The 15,764-nt window shown below is 35.6% G+C and overlaps 1 protein-coding gene and 1 long non-coding RNA gene across 2 annotated transcripts in view; one reads left to right on the top strand and one right to left on the bottom strand.

The window, feature by feature from the left end:
* Positions 1-5,324: 5,324 nt before the first annotated feature.
* LOC116178314 (protein gooseberry-neuro-like) overlaps positions 5,325-15,764 on the bottom strand; it is a 51,301-nt gene continuing 40,861 nt past the window's right edge. The window contains exons 5-6 of the mRNA XM_031497779.1: positions 5,927-6,120; positions 5,325-5,872 (exon numbers count right to left, since the gene is read on the bottom strand). Coding sequence (XP_031353639.1) covers positions 5,387-5,872; positions 5,927-6,120 — 680 coding nt within the window. The 3' untranslated portion in view covers positions 5,325-5,386. The remainder of the gene's footprint in view (positions 5,873-5,926; positions 6,121-15,764) is intronic.
* On the top strand, positions 7,968-14,709 carry LOC116178563. Its single transcript, XR_004146864.1, has 5 exons — positions 7,968-8,038; positions 12,183-12,373; positions 12,425-12,673; positions 12,733-12,960; positions 14,577-14,709. It is a non-coding gene; the product is annotated as an uncharacterized LOC116178563 (long non-coding RNA).

Genomic DNA, 15,764 nt, shown 5'->3' with positions numbered 1-15,764 from the left:
GTAAGAAACTTGACTGTATCTAGTGTTAGTTTATAATTTGTGGTAAAACAGAAGCAGTATTTGTAGATTATAAATAAGTAAACGATTTACTGAAAGCACGATGATACACCACTGCAATTAAATAAAAGATCATCAGTTAGTACTAACTTCATAATTTATTTGATTTGCGGGAAATTCAAATTGTCCTCACTTCTAATGAATCACCCGGTATAATGGGGTAGTATTTGAACGTAATTTAAAGTTGAATTATTTGGCAGTGTATTAATTATTAAAGTAGATAAAATTATTCCAGCATGGTAAGCAATGAACTGTATCGCGATCAATTGTGATTTATTAGTCACTAAGTTTGTATAAGGAAAGCATTATTCATTCGCACACAAACTCCGTAAGCGGGTACATGTATTAGTAGCGAGCAATTGCGATTTGTAATTTAGCAATACGAATTGGTGATTTTTTAAGAGTAATACGGGCTAGATGAAGTAAAAAGTCGGGTGGGTGTAAAGAAGAGTACCTATTGAACAACTAACAAAAGCATGGTAATAAAAATGTCCATTCATTGTGATAATAGAAAAAAAAGAAGCGTTTTCACCCACCAGTATTAAATTTTGGAAGAATTTCTACCAAGAAGATAATATTCAGCCGAAAAAGTACAGATATCCCGGGATTCTAAACCGCTACGCAAAATCTTCCCGAAAGCCGATCTGCGGAAATTGTACACCAAGCGTTAAAAATTCCATGTGCTTGAGGTCAGAGATTCGTTACAATTAACAAGGTAAATTTTTTCGTTACTAGCATTTTGCATGTGAACTAATTAACTGATTTATTTTTGTAATCTCATTTCGAACATCTCTTGGTATTAGAAAACTACATTTCCTGGCCGATTTGTTTTTACAAATCTTCTGTATGTCCTGTCGTAACAAGGTCTTAGCAGTTATGACTTTATTGGATTTTACAGGCGAAAACCCATTAGAAAACGTCTATTTTCAGTTTATATCCAACAAAACTACTTCAATTTTAGAGGCAATTTTAAATTTACGATACTTTTCTTCCGGTAAACCTGAAACCAAAGAAATGGGTTTGGTAGCTTTGCCTTTTTTATAGTGATAAGATCTTGACAGATGTGTTTTTGGATTTTACAGACCACTATAGGTACTTAGAGACCGTCTTTTGAAGGAAAGATCTTAGAAATCCCCCTTGAAGCCTGTCTGGGACTGAACCCCTCCCACCCTCACGTTTTTCCGGTGTACCTACCCGCATTTGGCGAAGTTAATCAATTCTATGCAGCGATTTCAACCTCCCTTTCGAATACAAAAGGGTGTTCTGAAATTGTCCAAATCGGGCCCCCTCAACTGGACAACCATTGACTATTTTGTTCTTTGGGCCAAACATTTTTGCAGGAATAGCTTATATTAACAAAGGATATGTACAAGAAGCATATTTAAGTGTATCATTCAAGCTTTTTAGGTTATATGTGGTTCATATGGGGGGTTTTTCGGTTCATCGAGAGCGAATCCCACTCCCTATACTTGGCCCACGTCGACCCGTGCGGTTTATTCTCGACGGACTTGCCGTCGAAGCGCTTAATACATATGTATCATGCTTATATTTCTCCCCCAGCTAAGGGTTATCAAAACGAAGTTTCGTTTGATGAATTTGCGTTATAGAAAACTGGTTATTCCGCGTGTATAATAAAAAAATTCCATCTCGTCCTTTCAAATTAAAGCTCGTCCTTTAAATTATGAAGTGAGGAAATTCAAGGAAGATTCAAATGAGTTTTAATATTCAATTTGAAAAGTAAATATGAAAAATAAAGTTCAAACTTAATGGGGTTGTTATCTGCCACTATAAAAACTTTTAATTAAGAATCAAAGAGATCGATGCAAATTTACATCGAAAAGCTCTCTAATGTAAATTGAAGGAAGATGTCTTGAAGTTTGTGCGACCCCTTTCTATAATTCATTTGTACCCCTTTCCCGTTATATTTTTAATTAATTTTGTTTAAGATTTAAGTTTTCCACCAGATCAGATGGAAAAGGACGAATGTAACAAATTTTGACTGGTAGAATCCACAAAACAAAAAGTGCGAAGGTCCGATCACTACAAATAGAGATGGGCTTATTAAACCCATTTAGGAAAGGCCGTTTTTCTAGTTCTGTACAAACTTTTTTGATCAATTGGTTTTTACAAATCGAGTTGATCGTTCTATTTCTGTTTGTAGTGATTGTGTAGACCAACAATTATCAGAAAATCTCTTTTTTCGTTCGACTACGAAAAAAACTCGTTTTCCTTCATTTACAAAACGCGTTGTTAGCTGTATCTCTATCTTGGTGTTCACGATTTTTTGTATTCTCGGCGTTTATTATAAAGCGCTTTTTTTCTGCAACAAGTTTTTTGTTTGATTATATAGGTAAGATGATAATTCGTGCCTTGTGTACAAATGAGTTGGTCTCTCCTGAACTGATCTTGGCTATGCCCTTTTTTGGATTTTATAGACCAAAACGATTTTTTTTCTGTTCCATGTGTGGACATTTTTCGTTCCCATTTTTCATGCATTCATATTTTGTTGTTGTGGTAACGTAGGTATACGGGGTGTGCCAAAAATGCGTGACAGGAAAAATATTTTTCCTTAGGTAAATAGAAATACACGTACCTATATTGCATTTTCGTATTCTCCAGAAAATTCTAGACATGTTTCATGTAAATGCCTTATATCTATCGTGAACAGTTCACCGTAATTAGGAATATGTTTCCAGAAAATGTTGAAATTGTGCAGGGTGGTTCAAATTCGTGGTTCTCCTTTGGGATCTCCGTAATGGTGATATGTGTCGGTTGCAACGGCACAAAGTTGCCCTTTTTTGTGATTACAAAGACGGATTTTTGAAAAAACTTTAAAAATAACAGATATACCCGAAAAGCTGAAAAGCCCAAATTTCATTTTCTTAAGTTAAGTTTGAACGCTAGGAAATGAATTGTTCCCGTTAGCACCATTTTTCGGAGAATCAGTCTTTGGTATCAGAATGTCATAACACACCAGATCTAGTAGCGCGAGGTTCTTTCTTATGGACGCTCAATTGGATTTTACCGTATGAGATAGAGAACAAAAAGAGAAAAATAATAAAGTGTCTCACTTTATACTTTTACATAAATTTACAAGAAAATTTTCAAAATCAAGTGTTTTACATTCATTTCTCCACAAAACATCTACGGGTAACCAAATCTTGCTTAATCAACATGGCTATATGAAGGCGATGCATTGAAATTTGTATCCTTTACCTCACTCCGTAAAAATCCAATAAGGCGTCCATAAAAATAAGACATTAGTAGCCTGTAGCTTCTAGGTGTAACGTGTAATGGAAATTCTGGAAAGAGATTCTCCAAAAAAAAGTATCCCTGGAAGGTGCTAACGGGAAGTGTTCATTTTTGACGGTTTAAGCTAGGGAAAATGAAAACGAAATTTGACATTTTCAGTTTTTCAGTGATCTCAGTTATCTTTAAAAATTTTTCATAAATTTCAAATGCTTTTTTAGTTACAAAAAGGAGCAACTTTGTCCCCATTTAACCTTACGGAGATCCCAATGGTGAGCCACTTATTTGAACCATCCTGTACAGTAGGAATTTATTTATCATTTGAGGTACTGCAGAGCTGTTCACGGGGGACACTCCTAGCATTTGGTAAAATAATTTCAAAAAACAATTGTAGCAATAAATTGTTATGTTAACATTTGAACGTGACTCTTCCGTGAAGAGTTAAAGATAGGTATAAGGCATTTACCCGGAGCGTCTCCAGAATTTTCTGGAGAATCCGAAAATATACGGGTATCTCTGGAAAACGGTTTTTTTTGGAGCACACTGTATACCCAATGTCAATCCAAAAACAAAATCTACGGGCCCGAGCGTATTGCCGAACACGCCTCCAATTCATTTTTATTGAAATCATAAAGATTCTTAAAATTGCGTTTTCTTTCGTAGAGGTTCTCTAGAAGGTTTGAGGAAAGTTTTTTGATAAAATCACTAAGGGTCTAGAAAGACCTTTAAGATTTTTAAGTGTTCAGGAGTATTTTTCTTGCTGGAAAAAACTTCACCGGTCACGGCCACATACCCTAGAAAACCGGCTCGGGTGGCGCAGTTCAATTGAAGCTGGACTCCTGTACTAAAGGTCCCTGGTTCGAATCCGGGTGTATAGGCGCTAACGGGGTTGACGTAATGATATGAGTGGTGTTACAAAATGGCGAGTATTACTTTATGATAAAAATACAAAGCCTTTTCAGTATCTCATTCCATTAGTTTTTAGAAACCACTTTTAAATGTTCTACAATCTTCAATGAAAGCTATTCAGGAATTTTCTTAAAAATCTGCTTCAAAAAACTATAAACCTCATAATATTTTTTTATGAATATTCCTGCAAATTCTTCTTTGAATACTTTGCTTAGAAATCCTCCATGTAAGAATCATACTAGAAACATTCCCGGGAATCTTCTCAGGAACCATCGAATAACACTTGTAAAAGTTATTATTACTAAAATCATTCGATGTCTTATTTTGGAAATCTATCTATTTAGAAAGGCATGATGTTACTGGAAAACTTCTTAGAAAGGCCTTAGAGATCATCCTAAATGTCTTCATACAAATCCTATCTAGAAATCTTGCTAGAAGTCTTACCAGAGATATATTAAGAATTCCTGCGAACCCTCTCCGAACAAAATATTATTTAAAATATCTCCCTTTTCAGGAATCTATTCTTAAACCCCTTTTAAAATGTTTCTGGAAGTTAAATCTTAGATGACCGAAATCTCAGAAATGTCCTTCAAAATATATCTACAATTATTAATAGAAAGAAACCTTCTTGTAGAATTTTTTTGGAATTTTGAAAATAATCTTTTTAGAGGTCTTCGTAATCTTCCACTTTTTTCGAAATCTTCTCGGTGTTCCTGCTAAATTCACTCTCGATTTGCTTTATTTTTGCCTTAAGCAAATACTTCTTCAAATTAAATTTGAGGAAAAAATCATCTTAAGAAGTTCTCCTTTAAATATGTCTAGGAGAAATCTTCGTGGAAATACTAGGAACCTTCCGTTACAAAGAGGAAAAACTGATCCCTCCCCAGCCTCCCGTTTTTTTATCACTGATCACTTGCATCTGCTGCCTGAAATTATTCAATCCGATTCAGCAGTAACTAACTTCTCTTCGGAATCCCAAAGGGCGTTCTGAAATTGTTCAAATCTGCCCTCCTCAACTCCACAACGATCGCTGAAGAATTTTTTTGTAAATTTTTGTATGCTCTTTGGGCCAAAGAATTGTTGCAGGGATAGGAAAAGAGCAATTTTTAACAGAATACCTTATATTAATGAAAGATATGTACAGAAAGTATTTTTAAATATAACAAACAAGCTAAGCCCAATAATTTTTAGCGGCATTAACCGTATACTGGGAGGCACCAAACATATCGTTAATATTATAAGACAGGTTTTCCGGCTGCAGGTTCATCGGGAGCGAACCCCACTCCATATTCTTGCCCCACATGGACCCGTGCGGGTTACTTTGGTTCGCCTTGTCGTCGACCTCCTTCATCCGGTGCATCATCGGGTTGTTGACTTGGGAGTGCGCCTGGGTGTGCGCGTGCGCCATCGCGTAGTTCGCGTCGAATATCGTAGCGTAATCGGCGCGGGCGACGTCCTGGCTGTTCGAATTGAACGACGTCTGCTGGAGCATGTTGTAGTTGACGAACTGGGAGTTTTTCCAATCGTGCTGGGCCGCGTCGGACGTGTACTGGCAGGTCATATTCGCTAAAGGTAGAGATGCGAAGCTGAGCGTCGTCGCCGGATTGCCGTTACCGGCGTGCTTTCGTAATCGCGCCCTTCGGTTGGAAAACCACACCTGAAAGCGTCATAACGGCGTTAAATTTTAATTGGTCTTGTTGTGCCCGCTTGCCTGTATTCGAGCTTCCGTTAATCCGGTCTGTTGCGCTAATTCTTCCCTTGTATAAACATCTGGGTACTGCGTCCGACTGAACGCTCTTTCTAGTGCTTCCAATTGCTCGCCTGTGAATGTTGTCCGGGAACGTCGTTGTTTGCGTTTCAGGGGAATTCCAGGTTCCGACTCGGTGTCACTCTCATCTTCTCTACCTGCAACAATATAATAACGTCATTAATTATTTGGATATAAATGCTGCACGAGATAAATTTTAATGCCCACTCCAGAGTAGTTACATACATCCATCTCCAAGTAATAATCCATCATAGTCATCACTGACTAATGTTATTGTAGGAAACAACGTTTTTAAATTGATAGCATACCTTAGGGAACATAGCGAACATATTTTTACATTATGGTTCATGCTTTCCACCGAATTCTGATAGCTTTTACAGTCATGAACTGAGATGCACTGAATTCCTAAAATAGTTCCCCACGCGGTGCGAAAACTGAACTTGCATATTGCTAAAACGAGAAGCCCTAAATACATTTCATAAAATGTAAACGCATACAGAGTCCCCCATAAATCAATAATAACGTAGCAACGACGTCATAGTAACCGTAGAAATTCTTTAATAAAGTTCAATTTTGCTTCATCCTTTCGAGACAGCCACTGGATGGTGAAATAGAATGGCACAAACGTTCGAAGTTTTCGAGTTATAATTAGAAGCTATGAAAAGTAACGAGCCGGTATTTCGAATGCGCGAAAGAAAATTCTGAGAAAGGAAAGTATCTCGTAATTGAAGTTATGATTAGGTCACTAAAATCCATTGAAAAACGACGTGTCCTGGTCCTTCTGGAAAATTAAGCTTTCCCTAAATGACAAAAACTGTCGAAAATTTCAGATCGAGTTTTGTCCTGTAGGGGGCACTACTGTTAGAATTTCGAAAATTGGACGGCAGCACCAAAATTTCGACTTTGAAATTTCACCCAAAAGCGACAAATTTGAGATTGGCAGGAAAATGACTTTTTCTTATACAGGGTGACAATTTGAAAACTTACCACCCCCCATATCTTAGTAAATAAACGAGATATTTAAAAAATCAAAATCCGTTTCGGTAATTTGGAGGGGGAATCACAATGACATAGTTGTCGACGCACCCCCTCCAACCCCCTGCGCCCCAGCCACCCCAACTTTTAAATCTTAAATAGTGACCCCCCATGTGTGATACGTCGTTGGAAAGCTCTGAAAAAATGCTTTCCAACCATACCAAATAGCATTACATTTAGGTTAGTAATTATCGTGCAAATCAAAAAATAAACATGGAAAATCGTATTTAACTTGAACTTCCAAAGCCGACTTGACAGCAACTCATTTTTGATCGCCAGTTATAATCTATTCTCAAACTCTTGTCGAACCTTTTCAAATGTTGGTTTTGCAATATTTCGACATTCTTGAATTATTCTCTGTCTTAGTTCGTCTATGTTCGCCGGTTGCGTTTTAAATACGACAGATTTCAAATGTATCATATTAGTTTATTTTTTGATTTGCACGATAATTACTAACCTAAATGTAATGCTATTTGGTATGGTTGGAAAGCATTTTTTCAGAGCTTTCCAACGACGTATCACACATGGGGGGTCACTATTTAAGATTTAAAAGTTGGGGTGGCTGGGGCGCAGGGGGTGTGCGTCGCCAACTATGTCATTGTGATTCCCCCTCCAAATTACCGAAACGGATTTTGATTTTTTTAAATATCTCGTTTATTTACTAAGATATGGGGGGTGGTAAGTTTTCAAATTGTCACCCTGTATATTTTAGCCTGCAGATTTCAAAACGACTAGAACTTTCAAGATTGGACCATTACATCAAAAGTCTTTCCTTTTCCTTTGGACATGGGTAGCCGTCTAATATTGAAAACTTTATTTCCGGTCGGTACTCATTATACTTGTAACTTTATAGGGATATCGAAAGCGCGTGGTCAGGTGACGTGTATCTGTTTTTACTTATGTACGTTGAAATTACAAGAGATTACGTATGTATATTATTCATTGGCGAATGAATCGCCAGTGAGTGCGCTTGTATGTGCTCCATTAGTAAGAAACGTGTTTATATTCCACGTGGAAAGGGTGAGTGTTGATTACCTTCTCGATAGACTACGTGCCCTTTTGTGGCAAATAAATAAATCAAAATACACAATGATTACAATCCTTTAATTTTGGAGAAATGGGCGAATGGTCGCACTTTTTTGAATACCTTTCCTATTTCAAAGGGAACTGGTGTGACCAGATTGTTCAGTGAATTTGATCGAGTACTTTTTGATTGTAATAATTGATCGATAAAGAGTTTTTTCATTTGTGAATGAAAAAATAAGACATGTGTTTAAAAATAGTATATTAAGTAACAAGGGATTAAAAAGAGTTTTTGTTCCTGAGAGAATGGTTTAAAGCCGAGGGCTTTAATATTCTTAAGGGAACAAATTGAACTGTTCACAAAAAAAAAAAAAATGAGGGATTAAAATTACCTATTAATGCACAAAAATTAGTGATTAAATTCAATAAAACAATGTAGTTATTGGAAAAAATCAATTTTTTAAGGTTTTTAGGAATCAAATTGACCATTAGCTTTAAAACACCTTGTAAAAGAGCGATCAAAATTTAAATCATTTTCATGTAGCATCAAGCCAGTATTCTTGAGACTTTTTGAAATACAAATCAACGGAGTCATAGGTACGGGCCCAAAAGAAAAGTAGTCAACCGTCAAATATTTTGAAAAATCTTGAATAACTTGAAAACGTAGGGAAATGTGATATCAAACGACGTAGATTTTCATGTAGATTTTGAAAAAGCAATAAAATACAGGGTGTTTAAAATTAGAAAGTTATTATACACATCCGGTTTCGATAGATCATGAAAATCTATGTTTGTAAGTATGCAAATTGTCAGATTTAAATTATCAATGAAAGCCTGAATACTTTTAGGTAACGGTTTGCGTGAAACAGCCTGTCACCCTCTCACTACAATTCCTCTTTCTTCTGTTGTACACTCCATAATAATTGAAAATTAAGGGAAACTTCCATTAAAGCCTTATTAACCAGAGTGAAGTTAAATTTGGACCCTTTCAATGCAAGTTTGTGATTTTCGTGCACAAATTTATTTAGGGGTTCAACTGACGCACCCTGTACCTGTTACAGACTTTTTGTCATTTTCAATTCAAAAGAGCATCATATACCACGTATTAAATTTGGTTATTGGACAACTGGAGTTTTTAAGAAGCGAAAGCCAAGTAGAGTCAAAATCTTTGTATGTAATCGTACGTTCTGTCTATCGCTCCGGGACTACCACACCTCTAGAATGGATAGAGATTTTTGAGTTTTATTTTTGCCAATTGGACTGTTTTGGTATGTCTCGTGCATGGACAAAATCAGAAAGACAACACAAGAGTTCAGTTAATGTTTGAGTAAATTGCACAAAATGCATTTATTTCAAGAAAATAATGCCTTAAAAGAAAATTAATCCCCAAAAAATTATGTTTCTGTTTTTGGAGATAAAACACTGCAGTAGTTTATCTTAGCATTCCGAATTTCAATGGGGACCCATCGAAAAAAAACTGCAATCGTGCCAAAAGACATTGATGCTCTTTGTCAGCTAATAAAAGAAGATAGACAGGGTGCATAGAGGGAGATTCAGACAAACGTAGTTATCTCACGAACTAGTGGGAACAGAATCGAGACAGTTTTAGGCATGTCTAGTGTAACGGGAAGTCGCTTTAGAATTTGTAGTTTGTTTAGCATACCAAAATTTACACATGTACCGCTTCATAGCGAACGTGAACGAAAGTATGCCTGACGATAACCAGCGATAGCAAGAAACTTATTGCGGATTTCTCCGGAACCAAAAGTTTTGCTCCGTTCTGTGAAAAGCTGAGCACGTGAAGTAGGATTTCTATTTGTTTAAAAAGGTACGGGAGTCGAGATTTTTGTTCAGAAAATAGGTCCTGGTGCGTGAATTTTTCAATCGGTGAAAATTCATTCTAAGTTCTAACCGCAGCATACAATTTTAAGTGTGCTGAAATTGAGAATTTTTATCGAAGATGTAAAAGCAGGCGCGTACAATTTTGTGTAAGAAAAATTTTCATTTCGCTTATGCGTGAGGGTTTGCGGTCGAGACTCCAGAACCAAAACGTGCAATTATCGAGTGAAATTTATCCGAATAGTAGAGGAATTAGCAGTTTAACTTTGGGTCAAATTATAGTAAGTGGCGAGAACTTCTAAATGTGTCGTGCGTTAAAACCGGACTTCCGCCTAGTTCGTAGTAAAGCCGTTTAGTTCCGGACGATAAAAATCGACGAGAATTAACCTAATCTGTTTCGACACCTCAGGACGAAATTTTAATTAATTGACATTAAATCTCGTCATAATCTCAACAAAGAAGTTTATTCGTATCGCTAAGAGTAACATCGGCAGTATCCGTGTTATGTTTTTACTCAAAATTGCGTAGACATCAATGAGAATTGGAAGAAATTAAACACTGAAACCTTCCACATACGTCTGAATTTAACGTGTTAATAAGCAGCGACTATTTTCAACACATTAATTTCTTCCAATTCTCGCTAATTGTAACGGCTGATTAAAAGCAAGTTTCTCATTTCGCATTTCGACAGCACCTTGTGCGATAAATAACATTCGGCAGGAAGTTTAAAGACAATTAATCGGTGTATTTACCCGCAATGACACCTAGTTAATAAATTGGGAAAAATTAATACCAATCAATTTCTGAATATTAGGTACTTTATGGTTTGCTTGGATTAGTAATACATATGGAGATTTGTGGTTTGCATTAATCACGGAGTCAGTTGTACCACACAGAAGCGACATGTTTTCATATTTCTAAAGGGTTGCTATAAGAGAATAGTAATTTTTTTGATTTTTATAAAGTATTGGTCGGCGATTTTCTTGCATATTAACTTTAGTTTGAGGTAAATTTGATATTCCTAAAGGATTCGACTCATGAGAATTATTGGCATGAACAGACTTTGTTACATATATGAATAAGACTCGAATCCAAACAAAGAATTTGGACATTTTGTTCATTGATTGGAATTTTACATTTAATTTTAGTGATACCATTCCATTGGTTGGATTCAAATTTTGTTTAACATTCAGAGGTGTGTGTATATTTTAGAAAGGAGAATGTACCACTAATTTACTATGTGATAAAGATGAATTTTAGATAAGAATCGAAGTTAACATAGAAGCGCGATCACGAAATAGGCATCGCATTGTTTGTATTTCTTTTATGAATCAGACTCGTAATTTATATTCAACAACGTATACAGTAAAATGGAATTTGACCGCCTTTGGTTTTATTAATATATGTATAAAGTCATATGCGTATTTTGAGATCGATCAAAACAGAGTATTAGATTTTGAATTTAGGTTAATAAGGGCGAAACTTCCGCAAGGTAAAAACATTCTTTATACAGATCTAGCCATGTGTAAATTAAAAAGTAATTGTCACATTAAAGTTTTTCCAAGTGCCGTAGGGGTCGAATTTTATTTTATACAAAGCAACGGAAGCTTGTTACTAGGACTTAAGTTTTCTTAATTTTTGTAGATGTCCGTCAATTCAGATTTGTGCGAAGTTCGTAGTGCCCAGATAAAATTACCTACTAAACATTTTTTTTAGTGTAATTAAGTCCTAAATATGTTGTAGGATTTCCTCATGTGGGCTCGTAAATACCACTTCTAACGGCTTGTTGAGGACTCAGAACAAGAGAAGAATAATAAATAATAAAATAATTTATATGTTTGTTTGTTAATTTTTGATTAGCCAAAATTTAAACATGAAACTTGCTCTACTTTAGCAATCATTTTGGGTCAAAGAATCCCAAAATTTGATTGAGGAAAGGATTAAATTGATAGAGAAAAATAAAATTGGCTTCGTTTGAATCCACGATTAACCATTTGGGTCATTATTTTTATGTGCACTTTTTGAAAAAAATAGATTTCGCACCCGCCGACCCAACTTTCTCTTCTATGGACGATTTTTTCTGAAATTGTAAGGGAAAGTGCTTCATAAAAATATTAATTAAAATTTAAAAGTAATCAAAACGCAGACTAAAAGGCGCAATAAAATACTACGCATCCGCAAACTTGCATTGTTTATTTGGGACAGTTAATGTGGTAATGCGCTTTTTTGTAAATCTGTGACACGACATTTCTTGTCTTGTCTTTGTTGGTTCTCTTGCTAAGTGTGTATTTTTTTCCTTCAGGCAGAAGGAAATAGTGCAGCAGAGAATGCGTCGAATGTAACCCCGGTGGACCTAGCCCCCCCACCATTGTGAATCAATTTAAGAATGGCTTCAAGTTTAGAGATGGTTGAGCTGATGCAGTGGTGCTTTTAAAGTACGTAAGCTGTCGCTTCATTGACCTACGGTGCGAGACCAAGTGATTAAGCAAAGTTGTAGGTTCACCACAAGTGAATTGTTGATGTAGTGAGATCTCTTGTTCACAGTGCACCGATCTTCCCAAATGGACGCATCTTTGATGTCTCTTGACAGTTACAATACAAATGGAGAAGATTTCTTGATTGCGGTATAAGTTCAATATGAAACTCTCCATCTTATAACCCGTTACAAGAAGGTACACGGGTTGCTACACAGAAAATTGGACGTTGCCATTGACGTACCCCATATCCATGTCATCTTCATGCAGCTATCGCGGAATCTTACACCAAGTTAAATGTTGTTATCGGTGTTGAGCAGTAAGTAGTAAAACAAGATGAGGTCGAGACGATTGCATAATTATTTCGGAGCATTACAGTATGGTCTTCACCGGCAGATCATTGATCGGCGAAAAATCTGGTACTGGAGAATCGGAGGATCTGCAATGAATCCTGATGACCCTGCCTACTCCATGGCTGATATCAGCTCAATGGATTGGTTTCGGAGAAGACAATTTGCACTTTCCTGGAATGAACTTCCACCTCGCAAGTCATCAATTGGGACTCTGTCAATAATTGGCGACAATTCTCACGCAGGTCCACTCTAGGTATGATCAAAACTTATACAAACTTATAAAAAAATTAAACCATTTGAGTCACTTGAAAGAAATTACTTCTTTTGAGTAGTTACACACCTCGGACGTTTTCGGTAAATAGTTATTTATTAAATAACACGATAAAGGGATATTTTAACCATCGAGTAAAAGATGTTAATTACTTTCACGAGAAGGTTAGTTTCCCTTTATGGTCGTGTATAACACAAAACTTTATAGCTCTATAGCAAAAGCCATATAAATCGTTGTAAATCATCTAACAATCCTGAATTGAATTTAGACGACAAAAATAGCAAGCGTAGATTCTGCTGCCGCGGTCATTTCCATTGAAACGGCATTGTCATATGTTGTGAACGTCATGTTATATCGTTTGAAATAACCGAAAATCGACTACACCAAAAATGTTCGGGAAACGACTTATTTCTATTAATTTAACATCGTAGATTCCAAAATGTCTCGTATTTTTTCGATTAGACCTCAGAATCAAAATTTATAGGGAAAAAACCAATTTCGTGGAAAAATTCAAGGGGCTGTAACTTTTGATCTAGTAGCTCAATCTTCAAACCGTGAAATTATGGATTCTACAGGCCACACATTCTATAAGAAAATTTTTTTTCTGGGTCGATCTGAGACCATTTTTTTTTGAGCCTCAAAAAAAGGCAGTGTATTACCTTCCTTTTTTACCAAAAATCGACTACACCAAAATTTCTCGGGAAAAGATTTTTTCTTATTAATTTTGGTGTGTAGAATCCAAATTTTTTCGAAAAAGTTTTCAAGAAAGTTTTTTGATTCAAAAAAGTTTTCGAGAAAGTTTTTTGATTCAAAAGTTTTTTGAATTTTTCAAAAAAGTTTTCAAGAAAGTTTTTTGATTCAGAAGTTTTTGAATTTTTCAAAAAAGTTTTTTGAATTTTTCAAAAAGGTTTTCAAGAAAGTTTTTTTATTCAAAAAAGTTTTTTGATTTTTTCAAAAAAGTGTTCAAGAAAGTTTTTTGATTCAAAAAAGTTTTTTGAATTTTTCAAAAAAGTGTTCAAGAAAGTTTTTTGATTCAAAAAAGTTTTTTGATTCAGAAGTTTTTGAATTTTTCAAAAAAGTTTTCATGAAAGTTTTTTGATTCAAAAAAGTTTTTTGAATTTTTCAAAAAGGTTTTCAAGAAAGTTTTTTTATTCAAAAAAGTTTTTGATTTTTTCAAAAAAGTGTTCAAGAAAGTTTTTTGATTCAAAAAAGTTTTTTGAATTTTTCAAAAAAGTTTTCAAGAAAGTTTTTTGATTCAGAAGTTTTTGAATTTTTCAAAAAAGTTTTCATGAAAGTTTTTTGATTCAAAAAAGTTTTTTGAATTTTTCAAAAAGGTTGTCAAGAAAGTTTTTTGATTCAAAAAAGTTTTTTGAATTTTTCAAAAAAGTTCAAGAAAGTTTTTTATTCAAAAAAGTTTTTTGAATTTTTTAAAAAAGGTTTCAAGAGTTTTTTGATTAAAAATTTTTTTTTAAATTTCAAGAAAGTTTTCTTGATTTTTCAAAAAGTTTTCAAGACTCCGTTTGACATTGTCTTCTTATTGTACCTTTGTAGCAAAGTAGGTACCTAATTAGTAATTAATTACAAAAGGCCTGTTATAGGTTAGGTTGAAATGGGCACCTTTCGCTGTACCTATCCATAGGGAAGAGGACCACTTAAAACAATACAAATTTATTGTAACGTGCTAAATTAGAAAGTGTAATTTAAGATTTTGTTAATAAACTTACTCACCATCAGAACAGTACTTATTTAGCCTTAACGCAAGGCCTGATCCACCTTCATAAAGTGGTTGAAAATAGAAAAACATCCCTCAGAGGTAGTGGATGTAAAAACACTTCACACATTCGTGTATTCCGTCCAAAGTAGTAATAGTAAACTCTATTTCAATAATAAACATGATGGCGGCGTTCGCGATCACTCCGTGGCCTACGGTTCCACCTCCATAAAGTCGATGGCAATGGAAGTAACGTACTACAAGATTTCCATGAGACAGTCCGTGTGCTTCGTTCCAAGACTGGTGGGAGCAAACTCCATTTCCATAAAATTGTTGGCAATAGAAGTATTACTACAACATTTCCATGAGACAGTTGAGGTGCAAGTATTTCACACACCTGTGGTAGTAGTATTAAAACATGATGGCGGGAAAGTGGCACATTTCCAATAGCATCGCTATTAGTCAGTGGCCCACGGTTCAATCTCTATAAAGTCGTTGACAATGGAAGTAGGTATACAGTACTACAAGATTTCCATGAGACAGTGGAAGTTGAAGTATTTCACACACTCGTGCATTCCGTTCCAAAACTGGTGGGAGCAAACTCCATTTCCATACAGTCGTTGGCAGTAGAAGTGTAAATGACTAGAAAATTTCCATGAGATAGTGGAGCTGCAAGTATTTCACACACCCGTGTATTCTGTTCCGAAGTGGTACTCCATTTTAAGTAAGTAATAAAATATGATGGCCAGAAAGTGGCTCATTTCCAACAACATAGCGATCACTCCGTGTGGCCCACGGTTCCATCTCCATAAAGTCGTTGGTAATGGAAGTGTAAAGTACAAGATTTCAATGAGATAGTGGAAGTGGAAGTATTTCACACACTCGTGTATTCCTTTCCAAAGTAGTTATGAAGGCATAGTAACCTTTTCTAAGGATGGAAAAGTTGCACATTTCTAACAGTAGCGCGATCACTCGATGGCGTACGCTTCCATCTCCATAGATTCTTTGGCAATATAAGGGCACAATAGCTACAAAATTTCCATGAGATAGTGGAGGTGGAAGCATCCCAGACGCC

Source organism: Photinus pyralis, unplaced genomic scaffold (assembly GCF_008802855.1).
Source record: "Photinus pyralis isolate 1611_PpyrPB1 unplaced genomic scaffold, Ppyr1.3 Ppyr1.4_LG8, whole genome shotgun sequence".
NCBI lineage: Eukaryota > Metazoa > Arthropoda > Insecta > Coleoptera > Lampyridae > Photinus > Photinus pyralis.
This window is presented reverse-complemented; position numbering and strand designations above follow the sequence as displayed.